The 13,147-nt window shown below is 37.6% G+C and overlaps 2 protein-coding genes across 2 annotated transcripts; both read left to right on the forward strand.

The window, feature by feature from the left end:
* Positions 1-958: 958 nt before the first annotated feature.
* LOC111574284 (gamma-crystallin S-1-like) lies at positions 959-3,101 on the forward strand. Its single transcript, XM_035952577.2, has 3 exons — positions 959-967; positions 1,059-1,301; positions 1,909-3,101. Exons 1-3 carry the CDS (start codon positions 959-961, stop codon positions 2,179-2,181), a joined length of 525 nt encoding a protein of 174 aa, XP_035808470.1. The 3' UTR covers positions 2,182-3,101.
* Positions 3,102-3,821: 720 nt separating this feature from the next.
* Positions 3,822-7,169, forward strand: LOC111574566 (gamma-crystallin M2-like). Its single transcript, XM_023279283.3, has 3 exons — positions 3,822-3,884; positions 5,808-6,050; positions 6,819-7,169. The coding sequence occupies exons 1-3, from the start codon at positions 3,867-3,869 to the stop codon at positions 7,089-7,091; spliced, it is 534 nt and encodes a 177-aa protein (XP_023135051.2). The 5' UTR covers positions 3,822-3,866; the 3' UTR covers positions 7,092-7,169.
* The last annotated feature ends 5,978 nt before the right edge of the window (positions 7,170-13,147 follow it).

The following is a 13,147-nucleotide window of genomic DNA, read 5'->3' on the forward strand; positions in this document are numbered from 1 at the left end:
TGTTTTTTACTCTGCCAATGAACGGCAGAATTATTTGACATTTGGTGGGCGTTTGTCTGTTAGCAACATTACTCAAAAACGGACTAACAGATTTGGATGAAATTTCCAGGGAAGGCCAGAAATGACACAAGGACCAAGTGATTAGATTTTGGCATTGATGCAATTTATAGTCTGGATTATGGGTTAAAGGTTTTCTGTGTCATTGCGAGATAGCAGAACGGCGTCACTGTAACTATGACAGCAAATGAACACTACGTCAGCTACCTGCTGATGATCGCATGATTGCGATCCCACTACAAATCCTTCTGCCACAAATTTTTTCAAGATTTCAGCCGTCGGAAATGATACGACTGAGCAGCCTTGGCAGAGTACTGCCCTTTCTGAGTGCTTTTCTTGTTTTTAATGGGTTCAGAGGATTAACAACCGACCAGGATTGCTCCCTAAACTTCACCAAACTTTAAAAAAAATCATTTATTTTTCAGCTGCTTCTCATGTGTTTTCATCAGTGGTTTTAGCAGAAATAACATCGTCTAAATGAACACTCAAACTGCTAATTCCAAGGGTGGGAGTGCACCTTACTTAGCATGAATGAGTTGTGTAGTGTGAAACATTATGATGCAGAGTCTCTGGTGCCTTCCTACCTTCCCGCTGAGCCACTGACTCAGCTCAAAGCATTTCATATCAAACCAAATGTCCTGCAGTGCCCTTGTTTTTGTCAGCACGCTCCAGCTTTTGGATGCTTTGCACTTTGCATTCGCATTGTTTAGGGAAACGGGATTCACTGCTTCAGAACAATGTGATAAGCCTGGATAAATATTTGAATTGCTGATTGAATAATCCAGTTTGCACAAAGCAAAACCATGTGCTTAGTTTTATTGTTCTTGTTCCGTATAAAGAGAATATTGGAGGAGGCTGCCTTATTGTTTTATATAACACACCAAAGCATTTGATATCAACCATGGAGAAGGTACTGTTGGCTCCTCTCATATTCAGCATCTTATATTCAACGTGTTTTCAGAGATGAGTTGAGCACCGCTTTGAATTTTCTCTGTCTCTAGATCGTCTTCTACGAGGACAGGAACTTCCAGGGTCGATTCTACGAGTGCGAAAATGACTCCAGCGACCTGCACACGTACTTCAGCCGCTGCAACTCCATCAGGGTGGAGGGAGGATTCTGGGTGATCTACGAGAGACCCAACTACATGGGCTACCAGTATGTCCTGAGCCGAGGAGAATATCCCGACTACCAGTACTGGCTGGGCATCAACGACACCATCAGGTCCTGTCGCATTATTAGAAATGTAAGTTAAGAGTCCGCTGTTTTAGCCCCACTATTTTACATAACGTGTGGATATTCAATGCTTTTCTTTTTCTCCTTCCGAGATTGCTTCATTTATTTTTATTTATTAGTCTTTATTTAACCAGGAGAAATTCCACTGAGATTATTTTTCAAGGGAGTCCAAGATAAGCAATGGCAAAACACAAGGAAAAAGACTGAATTTACAAGCAAGTTATGAAGAACAATTTGTGGAGTCGGCCTTGAGAACTCACAGTTTGGATTCAAAAGCGCTCAATGAGATGAACTCGGTTAGTTTCTGCAACATCTTCAAGGCAAAAGGTGCAGAATAACCCAGTTCAGTCGGGACGTATGGGACTGAAAGCACGAGAGAGTGAAGATTTTATTCCACTTTCACGTTCAAGAAGCTTCAGTTCTGCAGGGTTAGAACCCTAACCCAAATCCAACCCTAACCCTGAACTCCAACCCTAAACCCCAACCCTAACCCTGAACTCCAACCCTAAACCCCAACCCTCACCAAACCCTAACCCAGACCTTTAAGTGTACTTACTAACCATACACAAAGAATAAATAAAAAGTCTTTTTTAGTGTCGTTCCTTTCTCTCTTCCAGGTGGGGAACTCTTGGAGGATGAAGGTTTGGGAGAGGCCCAACTTCGAGGGCCAGTCAATGGAGGTGGCAGACAACATGCCCGCCTTCCAGGAGCGCTGGCACAGCCGCGACGTCCACTCCTGCAAGGTGTTCGAGGGCGCCTGGGTCTTCTACGAGCACCCCAACTACAGGGGGCGCCAGTACCTGCTGGAGAGGGGCGAGTACCGGCGCTACTCCGAGTGGGGCGGCATGCAGCCCGGGGTTGGGTCCATCCGCCGGGTCAAGGACCACTAGCCATGCCGTGTTGAGACCATGTAAAACTGGGTGAAATCTTGAACAATAAAATCATGATACAAAATAATGCCTTACTGCTTTTTTAAAATTAAATTCTTTTGACTCCATACTTATTCTGTGTTAGCTCTCTTTCATTTTTCTTCACCATTGGTTCATTATAAAGCCCTGCAGCTCTATAGAAACAGAACAACCATGAAGAAGGAGAGAGAACTCAGAGATGTCTTAATTAGTTAAATATGTTTCAGAATAGTTGAAAGAAACCACCTGAATCTGCACGAACGTTTTCCAGTTGTTGTTCCAGATGTTACCAACATTGGTGACTCTTAACGCTGTAGATATTTTACGACCCACGTTGTGTTGAACTTTGAAGCAACAACGGCTTCATGGTTCTAGCGAGGAGCTCAGAGTGTTTTGTAAATTTGTAAAACTATAAATTTAAAATAATTTCTAGACCATGACAAGTTGTTGTGATCATAAAGTAAAATACTAGATTGCTCATTGTTCTTTTGTTGTGTTGTGTCTCATTTTTGTAATATTTTGTCTTTTTTGTCTGACTTTTGTTGTTTGTCTCATGTTTTTGTCGTTTTTGTATCCTTTTGGTCTCGCTTGTGGGGTTTTTTTGTTTTATTTTTGTCATTTCATGTTTCGCTTTATTCGTTGTTTTGTGTGTCGTTTTTGTCATTTCGTGGTTTTTTTTGCCTCGCTTGTGTTGTTTGTCCTTTTTTTGTTGTTTTGTGTCTCATTTTTGTAATATTTTGTCTCGTTTTTGTTGTCTGACTTTTGTCATTTTGATCATAAAATAAAATATTACATCGTTCAGTTCCACATGACTAAATGTTGTGTTCCTTTGTAGACACTTTGCGATCTGGAGGTTGTAATGTGTAAATGATAAACTGAGGCTGAATGTCGTTGAATTTCAATTTATTTTTCTTAAGAAATTTCAGTTCAGAATATTTTGTAAAAAAATCACTCCTGCAATGTGAACATTTTCAGAATGTACTTTTTTGCACTAAAACAAAGGAAACATTTGGAGTTGTGGTTATTTAAAGGTTATTATGCTGTGATTTTATTGGTCACTGGAGATCAAATTGGGCTGAATGTGGTCCTGAACTAGAATGAGTTGGACACGTCTGATGTTAACTGTACAAGTGACAATAAACACATGATAAAGTAAGAAAGACTTCATTTGTACCACAAAGTTTTAAGTTTTATGTTAAAATATGACAATTAAAGCTGTCAGAGAAAACACAAGTGGACCAGCATATGTGATATTTATGATGAAAAGAAGAAGAAAAAGAAGATACAGACAGTCCTGAGATCTTCTGGAAGGAATTTCCAGAGTTTGGAGGGAAAATTAAATCATCAACACTCAATAAATTGGATTCACATCCGTGAGTAAAATACAAAAAGAAAACAACAATGCCAGATTAGAGAGCACTTCCGACACAACTGAAGAAGCGACTTTGAAAAACTGATATTATTTTTTCTAGAGGCTTTCTGCACCGACGCATATGAAGGCCGTGCGCTAAAACAATTGCAGAATCAGCTAATGGAGAGCTGATTTGAATGACAATAATTCCCCTGGCGATGCATTTCATCAGCCTTTATATAAAAGTGGAGCATCGGGGACGCAGAGCAAATGAGGGGCTTTTTTTTCATAGAGTGAGGAGGAACACCAGGTGATTATGGAGCACGCATGGAGGGTAAGAGCGGCAAAGACACAACACAACACAACACAACACAACAACACCGTGAGGGTCGGGCTAACGTCCTGCTGGGTCAAGACGAGTTGATTGGTCAAATATTTAAAGATAGATGCCGCCTTTTACAAGTAAAACCGATAATTTCATGGGGTTTTTCCAGTTTAATTTTACCATTTTTTTTACCCCTTTAGTTTCCAAAATGTCAAAAAAAACTACATAAATGGGCTGGATTTTACTCCTGTTAGGTTAGTTTCTCAGAAACAGCAATGATCTTGTTTAATTCTACAAAAATGGCAGAAACCAAAAGAAATCCCAGTGAACACTTAATATCTCATTATTAACTCCATTACGATCAATATTTATTGGAATAATGTTCTTTACCTCTCACAGATCATGGTTCAATGAGAATAATTCACTTGTTTTTCATTTAAAAAATGCATGTTAAAACTATTTTTTAAATGAACATCGGAAAGACCTACATATAAAATACAATAGTTTTACATGACAGTGAGTTTTAAAAAATTTTTTTTTTTACATTTTGAATTTTTTTCTTTTTATTTAGTTGATAAATAAACACACCTCTTCTGTTCAGGTTGAGTTTGCAAATATGTGAAATGAACCCAAAAAAACAACTTTTCAACATAATTTTTTTTACTTTGACAAGTATTGTTGATATTTTTGTAAATGAGAAGAAAAAAATTTTTGCAGAAATTTGCCCCCAAGTGGATAAAAACCCAAACTTTAAGATTTTTGTCAAGCTTTCTTTGGCTTACTTACGAATACTTTTTGGCAACTGGGGACCAAAAACAAAAAAAATGTAAAATAACAGAAGAGCATTGAATAAAAATACTGGAATTTTCAGCGGGTATAAAACAATTCAAACATTTTAAACTACTATTTATACACATACATACATACATACATACATACATATATATATATATATATATATATATATATATATATATATATATATATATATATATATATATAAAATTTTATATTGCAGGTAACGTCATTATTTTTTACACATGTAATTGTCCTTCATCAAAAATTGAATTGAAATTATGGCTAGAAAATGTATTTTGATTCTGTTTTTGTCTTGTTTTGTTTTAAATTGTTGTTTTTTTGTGCCCCAGCTGCCAAAACATTTCCAGTTTTTACATTTTCCGTATCACGGTGCCAGTGAAACCTCCGCTGAAGTTTAAAATTGAGAACTTGTGTCGCCACTAGTGGGCAACAAAGCACCTGAAATGTTATTTGTGGGGGACATTCATCATGAGCGGTGACAGTCCAATCTTTTTGTAATTTATGCTACATTCCAGCAGCTTAAGGCTTGATTTTTTTTTTTACCAATGTCCTTTTAGTAGTGATGAGATTGTTTCCGCTCCTTAAATTGCTTCAATCGGGTAGAATATGATGGTACAAATGGTAAAATTACCAACCAAACCTGCTCCCAGTTGGAATAACCTACACTACCATTCAAAAATTTGGGATCACTCAGACAATTCCATGTTTTCCGTGAAAACTCCCACTTTTCTCCATGTGCTAACATAACTGCACAAGGGTTTTCTAATCATCAATGAGCCTTTCAACACCATTAGCTAACACAATGTAGCATTAGAACACAGGAGTGATGGTTGCTGGAAATGTTCCTCTGTACCTCTATGGAGATATTCCATTAAAAATCAGCTGTTTCCAGCTACAATAGTAATTTACCACATTAACAATGTCTACACTGGATTTATCATTCATTTAATGGTATCTTCATTGAAAAAACTGCCTTTCTTTCAAAAAATAAGGACATTTCAAAGTGACCTCAAACCTTTGAACGCTAGTGTACATGTATCTTTTAACATAAACGCAGTAATGCTATGTTGTGGCGATGTTTCTTGGTTCTCCTGTTGAATGGCCTTTCTGCAGATCTTCTTTTATGAAGACAAGAACTTCCAGGGTCGGTACTATGAATGCAACAGCGACTGTCCTGACCTCAGCTCCCACTTCAGCCGCTGTAACTCCATCCGGGTGGAGGGCGGTGCCTGGGTGATCTACGAGAGGCCCCAGTACATGGGCTACCAGTACGTCCTGATGCGAGGGGACTACCCCAACTACCAGAGCTGGAATGGCTTCAACGACACCATCCGTTCCTGTCGTCTTATCAGATATGTAAGTCGAAGCCAGACGCCAAACTGAGTTTTCAAGTTGTGGCTGGAAACGGCTTATTAAACACCAAACATCTTGAGATGTTCTGGTGTCTTTCTCGTTCATATTCCATTTTTTGTTTCGCCCAGTAACAGCAAAGTAACTGTGGGTGATGTCTTTATGTTTACAGTCAACAATATGCAATGTAAAGTCCTGCACCTCTGTCATAATAGTAGTAGAGAGAATTCTACTTCTGTGCAGTAAAAGACAGTTATAACATCATGAATCATTTTTAAAAATCTAAATGAAGTTGAATTTCTTGGATTATTTGAGTTAGAACGGTGTTCTCAGTACTGAAAAAATAAATGGTGCCTCTATCTTTACCTCCTAAATGTCCAAGTTGTTCCCATGCTTGTCTCATATCTACACCGCCTGCAGTTCAGTCTAGTTTACCTTAAAAAGTCCCGTTAGTTTCTGTAATGTGACTGACAATCTGGATCTTTTTTTGATGAAATACTACGACTTTAAGTTCTGTCAGTAGAGCGACACGTCACTGATGTGTAGTTTAAGGAAGGTCTCTGTTTTTACAGGTTCAAACTCGAGTCCATGCTTTAATTTTAAAGATTGCTTGCCGGGTTCAGGTGATCCGTCTTCCAGAGTTTGACGAGGAACATCCTCACATTCTGGAGATGTTGTGTTTTGATTAGCAGAGGAATCAGCTAGCTTAGCTCTGTGTGAAACAACGTCCAAAGCTGGCATGTTAACCCGTGTCTTTGTGGTTGACTGTTGAAGCCATCCAGCAGGCACAGGATCCGCATCTACGAACGTCCAGACTTCAGCGGCCAGATGTTAGAGTTTAGCGAAGATCAGCCCAACCTGCTGGAGCGCTGGCGCTACCGGGACGTCTACTCGGCTCACGTCCAGGACGGCTTCTGGGTCTTCTACGAGCATCCGAACTACAGGGGGCGCCAGTACCTGCTGGAGAAGGGCGAGTACCGGCGGCACTCGGAGTGGGGCGCTCCTCATCCGTCTGTCGGCTCCATTAGACGAGTCGTGGACTTTTAGACCACGCCCTGAACCGGACCTGCTTCCCTTCTCTCACCTCCCTCTCTCCGGCTGAAGTGTCCCACAAATAAATCCACACATGCAGACAAACTGCAGCTGAATGGGTGTGACTTTATTTCCTGTGGTTGCTACTGAGTTCCCCTTCCTGCCTTCAAATGTGAATTAGCTGCAGCTGATTGGTTCAAACTTCAATCTCAGGAGTAGTAAAAGTGTAAAACTGGGAGTTAAATTCAATTAGCTCGAGAAAACAAGTTCAAGAAACTCAAAAAAATGAAGCTAAATGAGCTAAACACACGGACAACACTTAGAGACGGACTTGTGTTTGGAGTTCTGTCTTCATTTAACTTTGAGAACTTGCAGCTGAAGCCATTTTGAGGCTGCTATCACTACTTAGATCAGTTATTATTCTGTGACTAAACTCATCAAGAATAGTCAGATTATTACGAAAACAAACAACCAGAACCTGATTTAACAGACACAGCAACTTTCCAGAGTTATAGCAATCCATGCTGGGAAGTCTGTTCATCCAAAAGCTTCCTTGATTATGTTTTACATCATATTGTACATTTTATTCTGCATCATGGGGGAGTTTGATTCCTCTCCGATCACCGAGGGTTGCAGTCGTCACCAACACCTGGTGGCCGGCGGTAAAACCTCCGAACAAAAAGGCAGAAAAATGGATGATTCAGTGGGATGCCAGCAGCTATTGTTGCTGTCAGAGACGGCAGAGCGGTTCAACAAAAACCACCCAGCAGCTGGTGCACAACAACAACAACAACAACACTGTGTAGATTTTTCTAATTCTAATTGGGTGAATTACAGATATGATGAAGGATTTTTGTTATTTAACTTCATCAGACCTGAACTGATACTCGATATTGTTCTTGTAATTACTGCCTTTATTAATGGCAATTAATCATGTACTCATGTTTTATAGGTTTACTCTCTAAACTCCTCATTTCTCTCATGGCTCATTTCTCACTATTATAAAGTCCTGCTCCTCTATGGAAAAAATAGCAGCTGTACCCTCTGCTATTTTACTACTGATATTTTTACTTTCTCTCTGTAATGTGGGAACACTGCCTGCAGTTCAGCCAAAAAGTCACAGATTTATTATTATTATTATTATTATTATTATTATTATTATTATTATTATTATTATTATTATTATTATTATTATTATTGTTATTATTATTATTATTTTAAGACTGTTGGTGACAGCTGAGTCAATAGTGGCCTCACAGTTGTACAGAAGAGCACAGAATTTTTAGGTTTTCACAGAATCTAGCTAATGCTAATGCTTTATTTTTGACTAATTTTTATCCGGGACTTTTTAAGTGTAAAAATTAGTGGTAAAGTGTCCGTAGTGTGTTTAGTCAATACAACAGGTCCTCGATTTATGACGTCTCCGATGGTTGCGTCGCCATCTCCCATAAATTTATTAAGAAAGTCTTGTTCCATCATTCCGATGTACACCGTTTGCGATGTTAAAACAAATTTCATGTGGGAACTAGTTGGCAAGCAGATGAAACGCGGCGTTATACGAGGAAGACGGCTTTGTTTACATTTGTGACAAGTTCTCATTATTTTAGAGAGGTTTTGGACAAGTTTTTAGGGCCTTTTGGATAGCCTGCCTGTCTGACCTGAGAAAAGCGAAAGAGTCATTTTCCTTCACAGAACTCAAAAATAAAACAGAAACTGCCACAGCTGCAGCTTATAAACCTGTTAAGAAGAGTGTAATATCTGAGAAGTCATTCAGCAGTGAGGACAGACGGGACCCAGACAGGACCGCCCCCTGGTGGTGTCAGAGGGGCATTACAGGCGACAGGTTTAATGCTTCAGTGGCAAAACTAAACATGAAACGCATGTATTGATGTGTGTTATTTATGATATTAGTCGTTGTAATGTGTCTCATATTTAAGAAGTGGAGAGTCTTTAAGCTTTCTTTAGTGATAATTTAGGGATATTAAGTCTCTACTGTGAGTCAAAACTATCACACATCAACATTTCTGCCTTTTCTTCTTGGATTAAAACCGACGGAGTGAGTAGAAAGTTAGTGAGGAGCGGAAATAAAATGAAACCGAGGCTTGATCAGAAGCTGCAGTGTGTATTTTGCTGTGCATCGATCTGCCAGAACGGAAGCAGAATAAAAGTCCGTGGTGTAAACAGGAAACGCTGCAAATGAGTAACAGAGCTGCTGAGCTCAGCTGATGTTTGAACTGGAACTTTTATCACAGGGCAGATCCGTTCTGGCTTCTCCTGCCGCTGACCGAGCACTTTGTAAGTGGAACCCAAACAATCAATGCAAAAACAACAACAACACACACACACACACACACACACACACACACCTGAGCAGGTGGCCACGTGGGACTTTAAACGGGAGGATTATCAGCTGACGTTCAGTTTAACTCTTTCACCTCCTTATCAGACACCTTTCAAACACACGATCCTGCACAATCTGAGTTAGTTTGCTGCAAACTTCCTCCTGCAGCGCTACACAATAAACCCAGCTCCGTCTGATGGCATTTTTGTGTTGTTTGAGCTTCATTTTGTTTCTTTTTGTGCGATTTTTGTTCTATTTAAGCATCCCTTTGTGTCTTTTTGTGATTTTTTTTCCATTATTTTGTGCCTTTTGTCTGTTTGTGTCATTTATGTGTTGTTTAATCATCATGTCTTGTGTCATTTTTGTATTTTAGCATTTTTTGTGCCATTTTGGTGTCTTTTTGGTGTCATTTTCATATCTCTTTATGTCATTTTTGTGTTGTTTAAACATCCTTTTGTCTCATTTTGTGCCTTTATGTGGCATTTATATGCTATTTGAGCATCCTTTTGTGTGTTTTTCTCATTTTCATGTCATTTTAACTTCTCTTTGTGTATTTTTGTGTCATTTTTGTTATTTAAGCATCCTTTTGTGTAATTTTTGAGTCATTTTTGTCTTTTTGAAGTAATTTTTGTGTTATTTAAGCATCCTTTTGTGTCATTTTCTTGTCATTTTAACTTCTCATTATGCCATTTTTGCGTCTTTTTGTGGCATTTTTGTGTTTAAGCATCTTTTTGTGTCATTTTGTGCCTTTTTGTGTCTTTTTTGTCATTTTCACATCTCTTTATGTCATTTTTGTGTTGTTTAAACATCCTTTTGTCTCATTTTGTGCCTTTATGTGGCATTTCTATGCTATTTGAGCATTCTTTTATGTGTTTTTGTCATTTTCATGTCATTTTAACTTCTCTTTTTGTCATCTTTGCGCTGTTTTGTGTCATTTTGTGTTATTTTAGCATCCTTTTGTGTCTTTTTGTGCCTTTTTGTGTCATTTTCATGTGATTGTAACTTCTTTTTATGCCATTTTTGTGTTTTTCTGTGTAATTTTTGGTTCGCTCTGTGACGTTTAAGCATCCTTTTGTGTCTTTTTGTGTCATGATTGTGTATTTTTGTGTCATTTCTGTGTTGTTTAAGCATCTTTTTGTTTCTTTTTGTGCCATTTTTGTTCTATTTAAGCATCCTTTTGTGTCATTTTGTGTCTTTTTGTGATTTTTTTTCCATTATTTTGTGCCTTTTGTCTGTTTGTGTCATTTATGTGTTGTTTAATTATCATGTCTTTTATGTCATTTTTGTGTTATTTTAGCATTTTTTGTGCCATTTTGGTGTCTTTTTGGTGTCATTTTCATATCTCTTTATGTCATTTTTGTGTTGTTTAAACATCCTTTTGTCTCATTTTGTACCTTTATGTGGCATTTATATGCTATTTGAGCATCCTTTTGTGTGTTTTTCTCATTTTCATGTCATTTTAACTTCTCTTTGTGTCATTCTGTGTCTTTTTGTGTCATTTTTGTTATTTAAGCATCCTTTTGTGTAATTTTTGTCTTTTTGAAGTAATTTTGTGCTATTTAAGCATCCTTTTGTGTCATTTTCGTGTCATATTAACTTCTCATTATGCCATTTTTGTCTTTTTGTGCCATTTTTGTGTCTTTTTTGTGTCATTTTTACATCTCTTTATATCATTTTTGTGTTGTTTAAGCATCCTTTTGTCTCATTTTGTGCCTTTATGTGGCATTTATATGCTATTTGAGCATTCTTTCGTTCATTCGTTTTTATCATTTTCATGTCATTTTAACTTCTTTTTGTCATTTTTGCGTCTTTTTGTGTCATTTTGTGTTATTTTAGCATCCTTTTGTGTCTTTTTATCGTAAGAATGCCTGGATTTCTGAACTTCCTGTTCTTCTGAGCATCTCAGTCCACATAGTTAGAAAAATGTGGAGGTGTACGACGCTGTGGAGAAGGGCCATGTGAGGGGGCGTGGCTGCTAAAATGTCGTAATTCATCCGCACGGACCTCACGGACACGGCAAGCACGAAACAAGCTCAACACAGTGGTAAAATTATAACCAGTCGTCTGTCGGTGTTTTGTCTTGATCTATCTAATTTCATTTCCATGATGATGGTTTCCTCTTCTTCGAAGCACTGCCATCAGAAGAGTCTGACTTACGCTTGGGAGCTATAATGAAGGGCAAAAAATTACTAAAAAAACAACACAAATGAAAGAAAGCGAATGTATCACAATCCAATGCGGCGTACAACCAGCGGATGTAAACAAAGCTGTCTTCCTCGTATAACGACCCGTTATGACTTATTCATCCGCTCCACTCGCCAACTAGTTCCCACACGTTAGATTTGTTTTAACATCACAAACGCTGTCCATCAGAATGATAGAACAAGACTTAATACATTTATGAGAGATGGTGATGTAACCACGAAATGCCATAAGTCGAGGACGTCGTAAACTGAGGACCTTCTGTATTCTGTGTGTAGAATATGGGAGCTGTCTGTTAAAATGGTTTCCACCTGTGAAATTATGGCCTGGTTATAAAGCCCCTGGGCGTTCAGAGGAATGTGACCCACAATCTTTACCTGCTGTTTTTATCAGATTGTGTCTCTGAGTTCTAGATTTGACAGACCAGCTGGTGATACCATACCGAATAATGTCTTTGTAAAAGATTGACATAATGTTCAGGAAGTGAGTGAAATATCATCATGAACATTTTCATGTTATTTTAATTTCTCTTTATGTCATTTTTGTGGCATTTTGTGTTATTTAAGCACGTATTAAGTGTACATATATTGTCATTTTACTTCCCACACATCAGATTCTACTGATGTTAGAGCCTCAAATGATGAAATGTTGACCAAAGACTGTATGTTAGTTGAAATATGGATCCATATATATACACTTATTTCAACTTTCTGGAGACACTATACCAGCCTGGATTGAAAGATTTTTCCATTTTCAAGAGTCAGTAGTTCCAAATTTGGCCTCTGTGAAGGCAGAAACTCCTTTGTCTGTGTCCTCCATTAGTTTCATGGCTGTGGGAGTTTTATTTCTGGACATACTGAATACTGAAAAGCATCTCAGGTAAGATTTTTTTTTTGGTTATTTGTTTGTTTATTTTGAAGGTGAAAATACCAAAAAAAATTGCCTGTTCTGAAAACAAATCAAATTCTGAAGTTAATATTTTACAGAATGTAGTTTGAAAGATTACAACATACTTTATTGATCTCTCACACGCTGAGAAAGCTCAGAAGATGTAGTAAAGATAAAAATATAAACAATAAAGATAATGAGGACAACATGAACTTGATACCCTTTACATCTGTGGTTATTATGACATGCTGGATAGTGGTAGTTGTAGGAGTCGTGTGGTCTAGAGAATGGAGTAGATAAATCTAACAAAACACACAGGACCTGGCATCAGAAAGACGGACAGATGGGACAGTTCATAACACATTACAGATTCTTAATCAATGGCACGATGAGGAAAAAAAATGAAAATTTCAGGCTTTTATCTTAATTAGTTCCTGAGATATTGCCATTGAAACATTAAAACATATATATATATATATATATATATATATATATATATATATATATATATATATATATATACACACACATATATTTACACATCTCGAGAAAAATATATAAACTCAGTAGTGCAAAAATGATATTATTATTGTTGTTGTTATTATTATTCAATTTAGTTTTTGTTTACTTAAATTGTTTA

The sequence above is a fragment of the Amphiprion ocellaris genome, chromosome 24 (genome assembly GCF_022539595.1).
Source record: "Amphiprion ocellaris isolate individual 3 ecotype Okinawa chromosome 24, ASM2253959v1, whole genome shotgun sequence".
Taxonomy (NCBI): domain Eukaryota; kingdom Metazoa; phylum Chordata; class Actinopteri; family Pomacentridae; genus Amphiprion; species Amphiprion ocellaris.